At 32.8% G+C, this 19,870-nt stretch overlaps 1 protein-coding gene across 3 annotated transcripts in view; it reads left to right on the top strand.

Annotated features, from left to right (window-relative positions):
* Tll1 (tolloid like 1) overlaps window positions 1-19,870 on the top strand; it is a 210,635-nt gene that overhangs the window by 118,326 nt on the left and 72,439 nt on the right. For all 3 annotated transcript variants that reach the window (XM_046447878.2, XM_058580376.1, XM_058580377.1), the window contains 5 exons: window positions 1,370-1,522; window positions 2,046-2,163; window positions 7,449-7,627; window positions 12,049-12,154; window positions 17,717-17,841. In XM_046447878.2, the coding sequence (XP_046303834.1) occupies window positions 1,370-1,522; window positions 2,046-2,163; window positions 7,449-7,627; window positions 12,049-12,154; window positions 17,717-17,841 (681 nt within the window). The remainder of the gene's footprint in view (window positions 1-1,369; window positions 1,523-2,045; window positions 2,164-7,448; window positions 7,628-12,048; window positions 12,155-17,716; window positions 17,842-19,870) is intronic.

Here is a 19,870-nt window from a genome sequence, read left to right as displayed (position 1 = left end):
TTGTAAAGAATATATGCTGAGAAAGAGTCCTTTCTTTATTTAGTTTTGTTAGCCAATATATGATATAAGGATTGTAGAACTTAATTTGAAAAATTTGAAATGTTCTTTTAACTTATTTTAAGTTTCTATTTTAAATGTATTAGGTATTTATTTTGTTTATACTTATTTCCAGTCAATTGAGTATCACAGCAAGATATTTTAATAAATCAAGAAGCTATATCAATTTTAATCAAATGGAAAAATATCATAACTATTTCTTTTTAAATAAGTCACTTAAATTGACAAACTAATTTCTTACATTGAAAAGGTAATGTGTTTTTGACCATGAAGCATACATTTAAGACATTCAAATAAACTACTTTCTGGTTTTATAATTAGTAAATATTTATTGAAGTTATTAAATGCTGTTTTTGGATTTTAGTTTTTTAAAGTCCTTTATTCATGCTTATATTCTAACATCTCTTAAATTGATGGATTAATAATTAAATTTTCGAAGTGCTTTCAAGTAATAATTTTCCTAAGCAAAGATGCTTTGCCCCAGGACAGACATAGGTACAGGGAGCACGCATTTAATACTTGTTATGTCAAAACATATTCTAGTGAAAAAGCATTTGTATCAACAATGATAGATGAATATAAAAAAATCATGTAAATTTATGAAAAACGAAACAGTAACTGAAACTATTATGAAAGACCACCAAGAAAAGTCAAAGACTAGACTTGGAAGCTGCTCCAGAGAGAATGCATTTTATATGAGCCTGCTCTTGAGGTACCTACCTCTGAGTCATGCTGATACGTGGAGAAGAATTCAGGGGAAACTGGAATGGAGATGGCTGAGTGTCCGCAGGAGTCAAGAGCACATCTGTTTTTATGTTATTTTGTTGATTATCAATATAATGTAATATTCATAATTTTAGACATATTATAGAATATTAATTTTGATTTAAAGTATGAGGGATTTAGCCAGAATAAGAAGAGTCTTGAGTACCACATGACTTTATTAAACAACATCTATTTTATTTTTGGGGGGGAGAATTGGTAGTGAGTTAGTAAAATAGAAAATATAAAACCATTTTATTTCTGGCTTATATGCCTGTGTGAATTCTACCTGCTGTGTACTGTTGTATGAAAATTCTTCAAAATTCATTTATAGAGCATTAAGAAATAGTATTTGGATATGAAATACTTAAATATTTTAGTGCTTTTCTAAGCTATGTAATATAACTAAAGTTTTTTAAAAATGAATTTTGACTTCAGGCATATTTATTCAAATATGTAAATAAGACATTTCAACTTTTGTCCTTTAAGAGGTAAATGATTCCCTGACAGAGGACTTCTGTTTCACAGAATGTTTTAAATGTCACTGCAGGCTTGGAGCAAAACACCACAGTTAAGGGAAAAGTACCTCTAAAATTCTCAGGGCAAAATGAGAAAAATCGAGTTCCCAGAGCTGCTACATCAAGAACTGAAAGAATATGGCCTGGAGGTGTTATTCCTTATGTTATAGGAGGCAACTTTACTGGTAAGATATTCCCAGAGTGTCTGTTTTGATAAAGAAACACAATTACCATGCAGATTAAGTGTGCGTTTTTATAGAATAGGAATATAGCAACCATAGTATTCAATCAAACTTGGAAAAACACTCCCTTAACCTAGGTTACTAGCTTAGAATATCTTTGAAACTTGGAAAAGAATATCTTTACCCTAAGAGTCTAAGAAATGTTGTGGTTTTTAAACTGAGCTTCAAATGCGCCTATTAAATCTGGAAGCTGATCTCTCTTCAACTGACAGGAAGAATGTATACACCATCTATAGAGCCTTGTACACACATATTTGTAGAGATAGAGAGCCCTGACCTTCTGATTATAAAGTGAGTGTTGATTCTTAATAATGACTCATCTGGGGTGCTATAAGCTAGTACTCTTTGTTTAGTGATAACAATGGCATTCTGAATTGCCCGCCTAGCTCAGGATGGGGGAGCCAGCACAAAGCACTCCTCCCTGGAGTGGACACCATTGTATTAAAGTCGTGCCATTTTTTTCCAGGCAGCCAGAGAGCCATGTTCAAGCAGGCCATGAGGCACTGGGAAAAGCACACCTGCGTGACATTCATTGAAAGAGGTGATGAAGAGAGTTACATTGTATTCACCTATAGGCCTTGTGGGTAAGTAGAACCCGGAGATGATTGAAGTTCAGATGGAAAAAAAAAAATAAACTCCACAAATAGGATTTGTTTATTAATATTTGCATAGAACTTTGGCCATGAGAAAGTCTGAGTTTTTACATAAGAAAATATTATATATTAGATGAATATATTCTAGGACCACAGAATTTTGTGCCTATAGGGCAAGTGGTTTCCTCCCTCCACCACACCACTTTCTAACAGTGGCATTGCTGATATCCACTCACCCAAGTTCAGAACTTGAGCATATTTGTGCTTCTGGTGTGCTTCCTCTGAAATCTGTGTTTTCACCTCGTCCCACGTTAGTGCTCTGGTTTGCTTACATCTTCAGCATCCCATGCCTGGGCTATTCTTCTGTCTTGCTCATCAATTTGCTGCCAAACTAGAATTATTTTCTAAACGTATTGGTCAGAGCAAGGTTCTACATTTTCTGAGTGTCTTAGATATTCCCTCCCATAGTAGTGTTTTCCAGATTTGCTTCTTGCAGGATAACAACTACTTTCTCAAAAATAATATGTCCCATGCTTATATAATTAATTAAAATGAACTCTAATATCATGTATAACTATAATGCATTAATAAAACAAACCTCAAAAAGGCTTCTGTAAATTGTGAAAATGCTGTGCTGTATTTTAATAGATATTTTTACAGCAGTGTGGCAATGAACCTCAGTATTATTTATTATTATTATTATTATTTTGGTACCAGGGATTGAATCCAGGGGCATTTAACCACTGAGCCACATCCCTAGTTATAATATATATAAAATCTTAGAGACAAGGTCTTTCTGAGTTTCTTAGGGCCTACGTTGATAAGGCTGGTTTTGAACTTGTGATCCTCCTGCCTCAGCCTCCTGAGCCACTAAGGATTATAGGCATGTGCCACCCACCCAGCTCACTAAGTTGCTGAGGCTAACTTTGAACTCATGATCCTCCCACCTCAGCCTCCTGAGCCATGCTACTGGGATTACAGTGTGGGCCACCATGACTGGTGGTTTTATCATTCTTTTGAAATGGTGTTGCTACCTTTAAATCTCATAAAAAATCATTTCAATTATTAAGGAGTTTGGAAGTTGGTGTTGTACAAAGTGTTTAGGGCCAATGAGAATAAGATATGTGTACGTCAAACACTTAACGCTCTCATTGGATTTCATATTGGGTCTTTTATGTCATCAAAGCTGTGGCACTAAATAAACAAATGCTGTGGTATTTGGTTATTCAGATTAGAATAAGTTAATTTATGATATACATATTGAATTCCCATGTTGTGTTACCTCCATAGTATGTGTTGGGATGTTAACATTGAACATAAGGCATTCTCTCTGAGGAGGACGTAGATAGGCAGATTGGGGGGTGTGATAGCAAGATTCTTATTTGCAAACACCAGAGATGAGCTAACTGAAGCAGGAAGAAGAATGTCTCAGAAGGTTATTAGGTAATAATTAGAATCACATGAACGGAAAATTGGAGAAAGAGGCTGTGGGATGAATCTGGAATCTTAGCTCCCTCCTGCACATCTGAGATCTATTCTTTAAAGAATTATCTACTGTGTTCTACCATATGCCAGGCTGTGTTCTAGGGGCTGGAGATAACAGGAGTGTCAGACGGAGAGTCCTATGTGCCCATAGAGCTTACATTCTAGGGTGGAGATGCAGAAATGAAGGAGTGAAATAAGTGAAATATAAAACATACCATTAACTACAGGTTAAAGAGAAAAAAAAAGTGGGGTGGAGGTGTCATTTGTCAAAAGACTTGAAAATCTTAGGGTAAAGAGGCAACTGTGTATCTGGGAGAACTGAATTCTTGAGGAGGAAGACAAGCAAGAGCTTGTCTGCATTTTCAAGGCAGAGTAAGGAAGTAAGCATGACTGGAGTCGATGGAGTGACAGGAAGGCTGGTTGTAAGAGATGAGCTCTGTATGGTAAGAGATTTGTGTGTGGAAATTGTTTGGGATCTTCTTGTATTTTGTAAAGACTTAAAAGAACCTGTTTTAGTCAGATTAGCAAATTTATACTATGGTAAACAAGGATCCCTCAATCTCAGAGGCCTAGACTAATAGACTTTTATTTCTTTGCCCACGATGGCTTAGCTGTGGCTGCGTTACAGCGGTGTTACTCTCGCATCCAGTCTCTCTGCACATTGTTCTCCCTCCAGCAGATGCAATAGAGACAATATGGTCAACCATGTGTTGGCTCTTAAAAGACTCCCCTCAGAAATGACACAAACAATTTGGGCTTCTGTGACATTGTCCAGAGCAAACCACATGACCAAACCCAGCATTAGTGGGGTAGGGAAATATAATCATCTGTTAGAGAAGGGTAATGGATATTTTAAACCATTGACACAATTTACCACAGAGCTATTGCAGAATAGTATAATCTGATTTGATGTTTTAGAAGCATCTTGGTGCTAAGAAAACTGCTGCAGGAAGGCTAGAACAGAGAGAATCATCAGTTAGTAAATGATTTCAACACTCCATGTGAGATTTCATGGTTGGACTGGGGTGTTAACAAGGGAGACAATGACAAGATGATTGATTCTGGATATAGGCTGAAGGTAGAGCCAACAGGATTGACTGTTGGAGGACAAAGGGAGGATTCAGGAATCCTAGCATTATGCAGCCTGAGAGTCTGGAAAGTTGGAGTTCCCTTTAACAGAGATGGGTAGGTGAGAAGGTAGATCAGGTTTCTTGGAGAGGAAAACTGGGAACACGATAAATTGAAACATTTATTATTGTACAAATGCAGACATTAAGAAAGTTGGGTGACTATTTGAGCCTGGTATTCGACAAATAGTGCTATCTCTGGACTAGCCCTGCTTTAAATCCTTGTGCTAAATCAGTGAAGCAAAGAGATGAAGGTTCTTGTCCTGATGACTACCCCATTCTAATGGTGGGCACTTAAACTTTAGTGGCCTTTTATAGGAGTTTATCATAGAAAACAAGAATAAAAGAGAGGAAGGAAGGATGAAGAAAGGAGTTATTAGAAAAATGTAATGATTAAACTAAAAATAATTGGAAATATAGCTGATGAAAAGGTAGAAGGCATTCCAACCTTTTAATGTTGGAATGTCCCAAAGGATTATCTTAAAGGAAAGTGTTTTGGTCTACCAAACCAAGGTGAAAATAGGGAATAGTATACTTGGATTATTCCCTATGATTAGAGAGAGGTGAGTTTCCTATGGGTGTTGAAAGCATTTCTTGAGGTACCAGATAGATCACAGAATGGTCAAGTTGTAAAAGTGGCACACAAATTAGAAGTAAAAATTTGAGAGCCATATTGAAGAAAATGCCTTCAAACCTGGATTACATTAGAAACTAAGATAATGTTTGGGTATGATTAAATCACATTTTTCTAAATTGCATGTTACCCTAGCATTCCATGTCTAATATTTGTCTAAGTACATATTTAGTTATTTAGTTAATCTGAATGTAGAATTCTTTGTCCCTAAGAGCTCTAGTTAGTCAGGGATCAAAGCACCACATTTTTCTTGTTTCACAGGACCACTGTAAAATAATAACTCATGAATAAGGCAGTGTGAAATCTATTTTTCCTTTCCATTACGAAATCCCATCTTATTATAGGAAATTGCTATTGGTAAAATTATGCTAAAAGGGTGTTTTAGGATTAAATAAATTGACCACGTTGCTTTACTGTCTCCCAGAATTTGTTTTGCAAAGTGCTGTCTTCTCTGACTATAACCAGCAGAAATGACTCAATGTGAGTAATTTAGTGGTTATATAATCATCAGATATTTCAGTTTCAATACTACTGCCTTAAGGTATCAAATATTTCAGTTTCAATCTCTCAAATATTTGCACAAAAATTGTTTCTCTATATCTATTACTTATTAGGTATGTAATAAATATTTGAGTATGTAATAAGTATATATGGATTAAAATATTAAAGAAAATTCTCAAGGCAAAAAGACAATTCAGATTTTCACCTTCCCCACCAATTTTGTCTTTTCTATTACTTACTGATTTATTAGGCTTAATTTACTGCTATACTAGATTTACACATAATGAGTACTAATGAGTTCATCTAACTCAGTTAAAATATGTAGACACTTAAAACCTAATTAGAATGAATGAACAAATAAATAAGTAAATGAATAAATAAGTTAAAAACCTACAGAAATAATTTGGGGAAGAAAGAGACTGACACAGGAATTTATATTTGTGCAAAATCAAAAGCACCATCTAATGTACTTACCCTGGAAATTAAAATTGTAAAATTCTTTTTAATCTTTTGAGCAATTAATTTTTGACAATTTTTCTTTTAATTTAATTAATCAGAGAGATGTTTGACAATGTCTAGTGCACTGCAGTTCCCAACTACTTAAGACCAATTATTTAGTGCTCTCTAATGCTGTTTAGGAGGAACATCCTATAGACGAGCTATTTCAATTCAAACCTGATTATCAAAGTTTTAGATATGAGTTTATTTGCATTTGTAATTATAGCTACTATTGTTAATAACCTAAAATTCATTTTAAAGAGTGTCCAATGTATTTATTATTTATAGAGTATGTGGATAAGAGACTTCCAGACTGTTATGCATTCATACATACATGTGTACACACACATGTAAATGAATAAATAGAACTTCTATTTTGGATAGAAAAATATTCTATGTATATACATTTATAAATATATAAATATCAATAATTCAATGATGATTTGCAGGAAGGTATTCCCGGGTGTTTCACATTTTTTTTTTCTGATAATCCAGGAGATTCTTTTAGACAGTGAGATTTAAAAAAATCACACTCAAATGTTAGTCTGAACAATAGACAGAAATCTAATACTTCTTTGAACTATTAACTATTGTCAGTGTTTTTTTTTTTTTCATCAGGTTTTGCAGACAATTCAGGATGCTATAAGAGAACACTATAGGCTTGGTGACTTATAATGAACAAAAATTTAAATTTCAGTTTTGAGCCTGGGCACTGCAGATAGAGTGTCAAAAGAGAGACCACGTCCTGGTTCCTTATGTTATTTATTTATTTATTTGTACTGGAGATTGAACCCAGGGGTGCCCAAATGCTGAGTCACATCTCCAATGATTTTTATTTTTTATTTTGAGAAACAGCCTGGTTATTGCTGAGGCTGGCCTGCGATTCTCCTGCCTCAGCCTCCAGAATCACTGGGATCACAGGCATGTACCACTGTGCTATGGTTCAACATAACTCTTCACAAAAGTCCACCATATTGTAATTTATCCATTTTTCTCTTCCACCAATATCTCCACTTTCTACTTTATTATAGATGCTGCTCCTACGTAGGTCGGAGGGGAAATGGACCCCAGGCAATCTCTATTGGAAAGAACTGTGATAAGTTTGGGATCGTTGTTCATGAACTGGGCCATGTGATCGGCTTTTGGCATGAGCACACACGACCAGATCGAGACAACCACGTAACCATCATAAGAGAAAACATTCAGCCAGGTGAGAGAGATTTTAGGGTGTGTAAAATTATTATGTTTTGTAAACAGTGTACAATATGTGGCAGATTCAATATGTTATTTGATTAAAAATCACTCTTGGAGGTTTTATATTTTTGATTTCTTCTTAGAGACTGAAATTTCCTGCATTTTCTAGGCTTTGTTTGTTTCTTAAGGTCTTAGCTGTTTTCTTTCTAAACGTCTGTACTTTTTCAAGAATGGGTGTGAGCTATGAACAATATACTAATATCATTAAATGATTATTTTATTTGAACTGTTTTTGTGCTTTAGATCTATAATTTATTTTTTAAGACTTAGAAAGAGCCCAGGGTTTGCCATGACATGAACGGTAACCACAGGAATCTACATTTATCATGTATAATTTCTGAAGAAAATTCCAGTGAAATGAGTCATTTCCAGGATAGTCTACATAGTTTCTTTGAGATTTTTCTCTTAAACTTGACTTTACCAAAGACAGACTATTAAGAATATTTTTAGTAGTTGAAATATAATTTAGAATTAAATTTTAATTTTATTTTAAGAATTGGTATATAATAGTTGCATCATTATAAAACTTTTTACTTAACTTTCACATTTGCAAAGATCAGTAAGTACATTTCCATCTCTACCCCCCCCCCCCCAAAAAAAAAAAATCTGTTGTTTGGAATTTTTTATAAGGTAGTATGCACTTTTAGCAAAAGTAAAATAAAAATGTGATCTTACTTTATTTTTCATGGGCAATTTTAAATTATCAATGTTGAAATTCTTATCATTTTCTATAATTCAGAGTTGCTTTCTTTATTTGCTCATTATATATTTGGTACCAATTAATGCAGAGGCACTATTAGACATTGAAAGTTACTGTCATGGAAAACACAAAACTTTTTATCTATACAAATGAGTTCAAGTGAGTAAGAAAAGTACCTGTCACATTGAGAATACTGCAGAAAAGAAGCAAAGTTGTAACAAACGTACCTTGGCAAATCCAGAGAGATGTCACACAAAAAACTGAAAGTTAGAAATAAAGTAGAAATATTTATTGCAGGTGGACCAGAAAAGTGGTCAAATTTCTAGGCTGAAAATACATGATCCTTTTCACTTAACTGTTGTGGTGGCACGTTGAACTATGAGTAAGAGTTAGTTGACAACTACCTGGGGAGGGTGGAGAATCTTTTCTGTGAATCTAAGAAATTTAGATTGTAACCTGTAGCTACTGGGGAATAAGTGAAGGATTATAAACAGAGAAAGTTAAGATTTTTTTATTTTATTTTTTTTTATTAGCTGCACATGACATTACAATGATCTTGGCAATTCATACATTTGAATCATTGGGGTAGAAACACACTCTATGACCAGTGTGATTCTGCAATCTGTACAATTAGAAAAATGAGAAATTATACCCCAAGATTTTTAAAAGAGGAATTCTGTAAGCTGTAATAAACATTAATTGGGGGTGGGGGAAGATGAGCCTAAAGTCAGGGAAACCTATTAGTCAAAATAGTAGTTTTTGAGAGGTGGCTGTGTTCTCAATTAGGGTAGGACAGGGCAAGAGGAAGAAGAGAGTCTTAAAATGTTTTAAGAGGAACATAAAGAAAGATCTGCAAAAGCTTTATCTTCAGACAACACGATGAATTGTGGTATCATCAACTGAAAAAAGAAACACTGGTGAAGAGGATTGGTTTTGAGAAAAAGAAATAAAAAATACTGATTCCATTCAACACATCCCTCAATTCAAAGACCCTTTGTATGATCCTCCTTTACTAGACAAAGGAAAGGTGAGTTTGGACTTTAGTATGTATCTGGAGATAAACATTTTGTAGTGGATTTGACCGTCTAGGGAAAAACTGAGGGAGAAGAGGAGAAAAGTGGAGCATAGAAAATGGAAAGCAATAAGATTTGAGCAACCTTTAGAAGAGTGTCCACCAGAAGGCCAAAGGTGTTCTCTAAGAGGTAAAAGAAAAAAAATCAGTGTAATGTGATGTTCCAGAAGCCAAGTGAGGAAATCAATTCAAGAATGACAAAGTGATCTGTAGAGCTGGATACTAAAGACAAGCAAAGAAAATTTATACTCCCCCAAATAGAAGCCCTGGCCTGAACCATCCATCAAAGTTCATCTTTATGTTTTATATCATTGAGAGAAAAACTTAGAGGAAATAATATTTCTGAAAATTCATTCAACTATCAAATAAATGAGAAGCTTGCTATTAACCACAGCTATTTTCTTCTATTTGCCAAATATTATGTGGACTCCTCCAAATACTCTTATAAAGTACATAACTTTCAAAAATGATTTTACCATTAAGAAGGTTTCTGATTCAACATAAATATTACCTAAAACAAGGAAAAATGTATAGGTATTATTAAGAAATAGATTATGATACCTTAACACCTGACATAGTAGTAGGAAAATTTTGATCAAATACTTTTTTAACTAAACATTCAGGTCAATTGAAAAGAAAAGATATTTCCAGAGATTTCTTAAGTAATTGGAACTACTGTATCAGAACTACTGTACCAGTCTGAAAGCATTCATGTTAGAGATTAGTTATCAACAAATTATGAGTTTCCCTAACTCAGAGACTTAAGATCAGGTATTTCTCAAGAGCTATGGGTAATAAAAACAAATGCTGGTTTCATATTTACATGCAAAATTGGTGACTATGATTAAGAGGTAAATTGTTATGAGGATCAAATTTATATTAGAAGATACCTTCCAGAAAGAAGCTACCATTTATTTTAATTGTTAAGTGTGAGTCGCTCTGTTTCTATCACCGATTCTCCCCTTCTTGCAAGAAGCAAGTCTAATTTTCTTTTGTTTGGATTGTATGAGGCTATGTTCTTTTTAACTAGCAAACTCCTCTGTTACACATGTTTAAGTGATAAGTTATATTCAGGGAAATGCATTTCTGAAGTTGGTTATGTTTCACTTTCAGAAAATTTATGAAATTCTGCTCTAGCTAGAGAATCTATTCTCAGATTGTTTTCTAAATTGAAATCTTGCTGATGGTCACAAAATTTGGTCTATAGCTTTTTGAAAATTCCCTCTAGAATGGGATATGCTATAATATGCTGAAAATTCCTTAGGAAAACAAGAATTTGAATGAAAATTTAGGATAATTTTTAAGAATGTTTGCTAACACACATAGACACAGCATAGATTTGTGGAATATATATTTCAATATATAGGTTAGATAATTAATTTAAAATTATTTATGGTGTGAATTCATTCAAAGATGGACTAAAACACGTTAGCCTAGAACATGGGTTCTATGGATCCAAGTGTTTCTTTCATCCCTAATGCTCAAATGAGTATTGGTTTCATCATCATGTAAGAGAGATGTTATATTGTGAAATCACTAGATTTCTTTACTGCCTTTTGGAAAACTTTTTATTTAATATTTTTATGTTTAATAGAAATATGGCATGGGACTAAAAACCTAGTTATAATAATGGTATAATAGTTTCATTCCCAGCCCTATATGAATTTGGAATTCCAGTACTTTACCTTTAAATAAAATGTTTCAAAGCTTTGTAAATTACATAAATAACATGACTTGTATCATCTTCGACTGATTTAATAGTGAAAAGAGAATCATTGAAATGTAAACTCTCTTGAAAGAAATTCTTTGGTTTGGGAACTATTGATGTAGACCCATGTATTTAACTCTTTTTTTTTTTTTTTTCCAAATTTCAGGAAAAAATGTTGCCTAAAAAGGTACACACAGGCAGTCGAAAATCTCTTAAAATTGAAGATGTCCTAAAGTTAAGATAGCAGATGTGCAAAGGAAAAAAAAAAGTTCTGAAGCATATTATTCTTGATTCAAAAGCTGTCAAAGTAGAAACTTCTTTTTCTCAAGGGGAACCTTGTTTTATTTTTGAATGAAAGTAGATTTGCTATTGTTTTATCACCAATGATGAAGTCATGTAGCTATAACCTCAGAGTTGTGTTTATACTAATATTGTTTTTGTATCTTCCCACAGCGTTTCTTAGAAAGGATCTAAAGCAAATAGATAATTTTTGTGGGTCCTGGCAAATGTAGTCATGAGAAAAAGATGGGAAACTCATTAAATAAAAGCATAACTTTACAATCACTTCTACTGTACCCAGAGAAGCAGTATGATTTTAAAGAAACAAATATTATGTGGTGTTAACAAGTATACACAGAAAACAAACCCAAAATATGCTTCTGGTAATTTCCTTGCTGCAGAACTGAACTCATTGTTCAAATTCAATTCTTTTGCAACTTGCTCTTTTAATATGATATCGGAGTGCAAATGATTTTTGCACACACCTGGGAATTGGTATGTAAATACAATCAGCAAAAAGATCAGTCATTTAGTCAAAAGCAGATGCAGGTCTAGGAAGTGCTCTTATGTTCTTTTAGTTAAAAGGCTTCTGTGCTTTTGTTTATCCCTGATTCATAGGTCAAGAGTACAATTTTCTGAAGATGGAGCCTGGAGAAGTAAACTCCCTTGGCGAAAGATACGATTTTGACAGTATCATGCACTATGCCAGGAACACCTTCTCAAGGTTGGAGTCTCAGGTTATACCTTTTGACTTTTAATCCCTTTCTCCATGTGGCCTCTCACAAAGCTATGTTTGATATTAGAACCAGACCATCTTCCAATATTGCTGCCTCCTGTCAAAAAGAAAGTAGAAAAATAACGGTTAACATTCATAGCTAATAGCAGGCATTCATTTAAAAGACATTTTACATTACCTATCCAATGTATAAATTTAAAGTGATCATTTTAAAATGATTTAAACAATTTTATATTCATAAATTGTAAAAGAAAGTGCAATTAAAACCATTACCAAACTAATCGTCACATTAAGTTGGCAAAGCATTGCTTAATGAAATTCAGGCATTCCTAAAGCAACAGGTTACTTTATTGTTGAGTTTGGATTACATTCTCTACAAAGAGTGTTTTGTAATGTGGATTTTCAGTTTTAGTACTCAAGTACCATTTATGGTCAAAAATTGATATTACTAGATGGATCCTCAAAGAAGAAGGTTAAGAAGATATTTTACTTCCACGTAGTTGAGAATTACAGTTCATCTATTGCTAACCTTAAATTTATTCCATTAGTAACTGAATGCTGTTTTTAAAGAGGTAATAAATTTGGGTTTTGATCTACTTTACTCTAAAGATGATGCCATCAAGCAAATAGTTCCCAGGTAAGGATCTGGAAGAATTTAAGCACTGTCTTCCTTCATCCTTTTTTTCCATTGACACCAATTTTACACTAACCTTCCTGCCCATTTCCATTCATTCTTCTTGCCCACTTATGTCCATGTCACATTTCATTAACATCTATTTTTAAAAACCAGATTAGGAAAAAGAGAAAAATATTCAAATGTATTCCTATGCTCTAAAAACAAATTTCTTGGTAAAAAGTAAAATACATGTTAATGACCCCTTAATACATGAAAACATTTTAAAATTATCTGGGCAAGGTGGCACATTCCTATAATCCTAGCAACTTGAAAGACTGATGCAGGAGGATCATGAGTTCAAAGCCAGCTCAGGAACTTAATGATGCCCTGAATGCTGAATGCTCTAAATAAAATATAAAAAGTGCTGGAGATGTCACTCAGTAGTTAAGTGCCCCTGGGTTCAATCCTCAGTACCAAAAAAAGAAAAAATAAATCTTTTTAAAAAGTCTGAATGTCAAAAATTTGAGTGTTGACTATATTTAACATTCATAGATTTAAAAGTCATTACCTTCTGAAGATATATAATATTTATTTTTGTGCAAGCGTGATAACTATCCAGATACTAACTGTTCATTCCTGGATTTGAATTTAAGTTTTTGTAGATATGTACCCAGAAATTTGGCCTGAAATTAACCCTAAAATTTTATTTTTAGGTCAATGCTTGAAATTCATTTTTACATGTAAATATGTAAGAAGTTGATCGTTGCATCCCAGTGCATCCAAGACACCGTTCTCATGCTGTTGAATTAGATTATTTAGAATTAACCTGAGGTTTAATGCTTTAGAGAAGAGGAGGTGAAAGAAATTTATCTCCTCTGTCCTTCATAGGATGAATCTTTACTAAGGATTACCATATATAGCATATTAGAATACTCTCTTAGTCTGTACTACTTTGATATTACATTGCATTTTCCCCCCAAAAACTACAATGTTCTTGCTGCCTTCTGTCAATCACCACCAACCTATCTTTGTATGGTATGACAACTAGCTTTGACCTATGATTCTGTTTCAAAACTTCATTCTTGTGGATATTCAGATTTGTGACACCATTTGTTTAAAAAAACTATCTTTGCCCAAATGAGTATGGTTATGGCACTCATGTTAAAGATAATTTGACTTTATATATGAAGTTTATTTCTGGCCCCTGTTATTTCATTGGTCCGTAGCTCTGCAATTATGCCAGTACCACATATTTCGGTTGCTATAGCTTTATAATATGTTTTGAAATCATTCCTCAAAAGTCAAAGTATGAGTTCTTCAAGTTTATTTCTTTTCTTAAAATTATTTCAGCTTTTCATTTTCTATTGAGGTTATACATAATTTCTAAAGTGTTTTTTTAAATTCTGCAAAAAAATCTCTTTGGGATTTTGATAGGGATTGTAGACTGGGTAATATGATATGTGAACAAAGAATATTTCTATTTTATGTGTCTTCTTTAATTTATTTTTTTAAATATTTATTTTTTAATTTTTAGGTGGACACAATATCTTTATTTTATTTTTATGTGGTGCCGAGAATCGAACCTCACGCATGCTAGGCGAGCACGCTAACACTTGAGCCACATCCCCAGCCCCTCTTCTTTAATTTCTTACCACATTGTTTTTTTTAGCTTTCATTTCTTTGGTTAGTTTTATTTCTCAGCCATTTTTTTATGCTATCATAAGCAGAACTTTTCCACTTAATTTCTTTTGCGATTTTTCTGTGTTACTGCACAGAAATGACTTTTGTATATTGATTTTGTATCTTTGTTTCATTATTAGTTTTAACAGTTTTTGTAGAGTATTTATGGTTTTACACATAAGAACATGGCATCTGTAAATAGAAATAATTTTTACCTTTCCAATTTGGCATGCATCCTATTTATTCTTTCCCTTTCTCTTTATTATTCTATTATTACTCTATTATTCTCTCCCTTTCTCTTTCCTTCCTTCCTTCCTTTCTTCCTTTCATCCTCCTCCTTACCTCTCTGTTTTTTTTTTTTTTTTTCTCTTTCGTTTTCTTCTTTCTCTGGCTAAGACTTCTAGTACTGTGTTGAACAGAAGAGGTGACAGACGATAGGTATCCTTGCCTTGTTCCTGATCTTAGTGGAAGAGCTTGTTTTCCACCATTGAATATGATATTAACTCTAGGCTTTTCTCATGTGACTTGTATTATGTTGAGATAAATTCCTTCTATTTTTAGTTTATTGAGTATCATGAAAACAATCTCATCATGATAAATACTTTGTCATGTAGAATCTTCACAAATGCTTTTTTTTTGTTTTTATATCAACTGAGATGCTCACAGAATTTTTGTTCTTCATTCTGCAGATGTAAACACATAAAGTTTTATAATTTCTTCTGTTCATAACGCTTGTAGATTCTGAAAAGAGTCAATAAAAGTTTCAGTTGTTTTCAAGAGTGTAGATCAATAGCAGATCTGGGAGAAACAGGGCTGGACCCATGAGGTTTTAATGTTCATGGATATTTTGTAATGTAGATGTTTGCACACTGGAAAATTCTAATTTTTTACTAAAAAGAGAGTTGTAATATTTTGCAAAATTTTATTTAAAAACATGGCTATTTTTCTCTTTAATTGTAGCTAAAGTGAATGAATAATGGATCCTAGTTAGTATACCCCCAACTGGATGTGACTCAGGCCTGTTCATAGGATTTCACTGAGAAGATCCATTAAAAGTCTGTCTTGCTCAATGGCCAGGATGTAGGGAAGAGAATTTTTAACTTCTTTATCATGACAAAGAAAGAACACAAGAATAAATCACTTAACCTCTTTTTGAATAATTACTTCTTTAGGCAGAATGAGGCTTTAATGTCCATGGATATTTTGTAATATATATGTTTTCACACTGGAAAACTCTTATTTTTCAATAAAAGATTTCATAAAAATATTACAAAGATATGAGATGAAATATTTTCACCTCCAAAATATCATTGACCATTTAAAATGGAATCATGTTTTTGAAAGCTGGAAAATATTAAAAGTTTTCAAATATTATTAATTTATTTTTGAAATAGAAAATAGTGACATTAGTATGGAAGTACTTCATAAATTGTAGTACTTTATTAATTTAGAAATAGCTTTTCTTAACACTACCTGGTAATTTAGTCTTTCATTTCCGTTGCAGTGTCCTATCCAGGGGAGAATCTTACAACTATGTGCAAACTCTCACTTTTAATGATCAGTTCCCACAAATCATTAATCTTCACCCACATCTCAGGTGGTATACACATAGGATTTTGTAGATGCTTGGATCTGGTTTTAAAGAGTTCCACTGTCCTTATTTGAGTTATTCAAGTTAAATCTAATGTTCATCACTCTTTCTTTTATTAAAAACTAGAGAAGTTAGTCTTAAAATACTCAGAGATCATATTACTCTTCTGTTTACCTACTTTCTACAACTTTCTATAGATTAACAGTTGTCCTCCAGGTCAGAGTTAAATTCTCTGGCTGGTGCTCAAACTTTCAAGATCCTCTCATCTCCGGGCTATTGTGTTTCTTGTTCTTTCTCTTGGGGAACACTCTACTCTCAGTTACACATATAGCTCTGACCTTCACTTCTTGTATGTTTGGTTAAAATGTCAAATCCCAAGTAAGTTTTTTTTTTTTTTTTTCAATCATCCTCTTAAAAAGCCGGCTATCATAATTGCACAATCAATATCCAAAATTTTACCTTTATATTTTCTCTCTAGCACTATCACTACCTCAATTATGAATATCTTGTTTAATGCCTTTCTCCTGACATTAGTCTGTTAGAATCATGAAGGTGTGACTTTTTGTCTGTTTTATTTGATGTATAAATCCAGACCTAAAACAGTGCTTAGTAAATATCTCCTAATGGGAGAATTAAATAGACCTGAAAATGTTGTTCTGTTCAAGGAACGCCCTATTGGTTATCCTAATTTGAAAGATACCTTATGATTCTATTTCTTAAATTTATGTACAGTTCTTCCACTTTTTTTTTAATCCATATAAACAGACTCCATACTTCTCAACTCTTTGGAATAATCTCTCAGTCTATTTTGACTTTTAAGCTTACTACTTCTTTTTGAGTTATAAATGTTTGATATATATTGCAAAATTAGAATGCAACTTTAGTGCAGTGTAGCCAGAATATTAAATGATGCATATTAAGAAAAATAGCAATTCTCCTACCACAACCTTGAGTCCAAAATAACTCATTATCTGTAGTTTAGCCTTATTAGGACATTGATCAAGCTATTTTTGCTTATTTATTTCATAGTGAAAAAAATTTATATTATATATATGTGTGTGTATATATGTATATTTACATATGCAAAATTACAATATTTTTGCTTTGCATGGTCTTATCTAAATCTCAGCACTCTGTTTTTCCTTGTTCTTGTAACATATGTTATAATAATACTGAACTTCTCAGTTCTTTAGGTTAAATTAGTTTAACTAAAAAGAAATTAAGTTTTCATTTAACTCTTACAATTTCAGTAGCTTCAATTGTTTTTTTTTTTTTTTTTTTTTTTTTTGAGGTTGCTCTTTTTCTTATTTAATGAGGAAGAATTGTTTTCCAACCTGGTAATCTGTGTGGGAGACCCAAATAAAAGTCTAGTTGGAGACTAAAAAGTATTTCATATTATTACAAACATATGATGTACATTTCTAAGAAAAAAGTGGATGTTATCATTGAACGTGAGGCACACACATTTAACATGAACCTTTTTGTCCTACCTTGATGAAAGTACTTTGAAAGCCTCACACTGCATAAAATTCAAACTGGTGTATCTCCCCTATGATTAAAATTGAGTGTGGGGGGAAAAAAAACAGCCTGGTGTTTGTTAGGAGTTTTGATTTGGTGACGTAGGTGTGGTTTGCTTCTGTTTTTTTGTTTTTTTTTTTTCCAGGGGGATGTTCCTGGATACCATTCTCCCCAACCGTGATGATAATGGCATACGTCCGGCAATTGGTCAGCGAACCCGATTAAGCAAAGGAGATATTGCACAGGCAAGAAAGCTGTATAGATGTCCAGGTATTGCACAGAACAAACACAGAGGCATGCCTAGGCTTCACTATGCTCTTCCAGATGCATAAGCCAGAATTTAACTCTTGTCCTTCTCTGTGCTGGCAAAAGGTGTATATAGTTCAAGTGATCCAAAATGAGATAGAACAGAACTCTGGATATAAATAGAAACAGGTTGCTTGAAATCAAATGGTATATTTTATTTCTTTTAGCTTTATGAGTAAGAGTCAAATAGAATGATCATCTGATCACTGTTAAGTAGTATCATGATTTTGTAGCTAAGTGCTATTTCTTGCTCACAGAAAAAGATTATCTTTTCAGAATGAGATCCTGGAGGATCTTTCCTTGCCAGGAGCATTATTGATGGTGTATAAACTAAAGTTTTACCAGTAGGAATTTATTTTTTTTACAAAAAAAATAATTTCTAAGCATGTTGCTAGTGAATTACTGAGTAAGTGTATAAAATGATAGCTAGACGTTCATGATTTCAGTATGGGCAATGGCATTATTGTATTGATATTTCTGCTAAAAGGAGTTTCCTCTCCATTTAAATCACATTTGCTAAGGAAAATTGTGAGAAACTATTTTTTCCCAATTTTATTTTTATTAGTTTAAAAAAATTTAGGTCCATTAAATTTTCAGAGTAAAGTTGAGGTCTTTGAAATTTAAGTGAGTACATAAAAACTTTTGTATCTTAATGATTCAATATTGAAAACTTCAAAATTTTTCTATTGCACATAAACATTTCTGTATCATATCTACAGATATTTCTACTTAATGTTAATTAATTCATTTACTTCATGTTTAGGTTAAATTCATATTTGAATAATGCCTTTTAAAATATTTATGTAGATATGTAAAATACATACATCTGTGTGGTGCTGTTTTTTTTTTTTACTACAGTTTATGATAGGAAAGATAAATTTATAAGACAGTTACCAGTTGGAAAAAGGATATGGTAATTCTTTACTAATTTCTAGCAACATTGGACATATGCTTTTGTACTTTTAAAAAGAGAAAGATGATGTGATTAGTCATAACTACATAAATGAATTCCTTGAAAATAATCTCATTTGGTTGTCTCTTTAAATGTGTGTGTGTGTGTGTGTTTGTGTATGTGCATATATATAAAAAGCTCTGTGAGATACATTTGCACATTGACTTAGAAAGTCAATGAGAATACAAAAATAATTGGCACCATAAATTATGGCACTATAATTTAATTTTCAGCCTATGGATCTTCATATTTTAGTTATTAACAGAACTATCATTACAATTTTCACTTGAGATTTTAATTGTATAAAATGCATCAGTGGGCCATAATTAACATACACACTCTTTTGTTTAATATAGTATATCCACACTCACAAAAGCACTATGATCTATGAGAAAGACAATTTGTATTTCTAATGCAGTACACAAAGCAAGTTGCTGTATTACAGCTTATGAATTTCACAGAACAAGGGAGAACTAAAAGATAAATGTTACACTGCATGCTCCTTTGGAGTTTGCCTTATTCTTACTCTTCTGTTAGAAATTGCTCGTCAGCAGAATTCATAAAATATATTTGACTACTTTTCTTGCCAACATTGCTTCTCATCTGGTTATACTCAAAACTCTAGTAGAAGTACATTTTATAGAGCTATTTCTTAGAGTTTAATCTTGAAAGAAACACTGACCTGGTATAGAGTTAGATTTACATGGTTGTGGCTTTTAGGGTCTGTGATAAGTGGTAAGTGATATGACTGCCTGCAAATACTGTTGCTCCTTCTTAAATAATATAGAGAATGGTTTAAAATTTTTATCAGATAATGAACAGTATATATTTTTATTTTTTATTTTTTTTCCATTGTTTGCATGATTCTTCTTAAAATTCTCATTCTTTTTTTTATATTTTTAATTTTTTATTGTGGGTTGTTCAAAACATTACAAATTTCTTGACATATCATATTCCACACTTTGATTCAAGTGGGTTATGAACTCCCACCTTCACCCCATACACAGATTGCAGAATCACATCAGTTACACATCCATTGAT

This window comes from Marmota monax, unplaced genomic scaffold (assembly GCF_021218885.2).
Source record: "Marmota monax isolate L192 unplaced genomic scaffold, Marmota_monax_Labrador192_F-V1.1 WCK01_AAM20220418_F8-fsc00040, whole genome shotgun sequence".
Taxonomy (NCBI): domain Eukaryota; kingdom Metazoa; phylum Chordata; class Mammalia; order Rodentia; family Sciuridae; genus Marmota; species Marmota monax.
The sequence above is the reverse complement of the archived record's forward strand: the minus strand, read 5'-3'. Positions and strand labels throughout refer to the sequence as shown.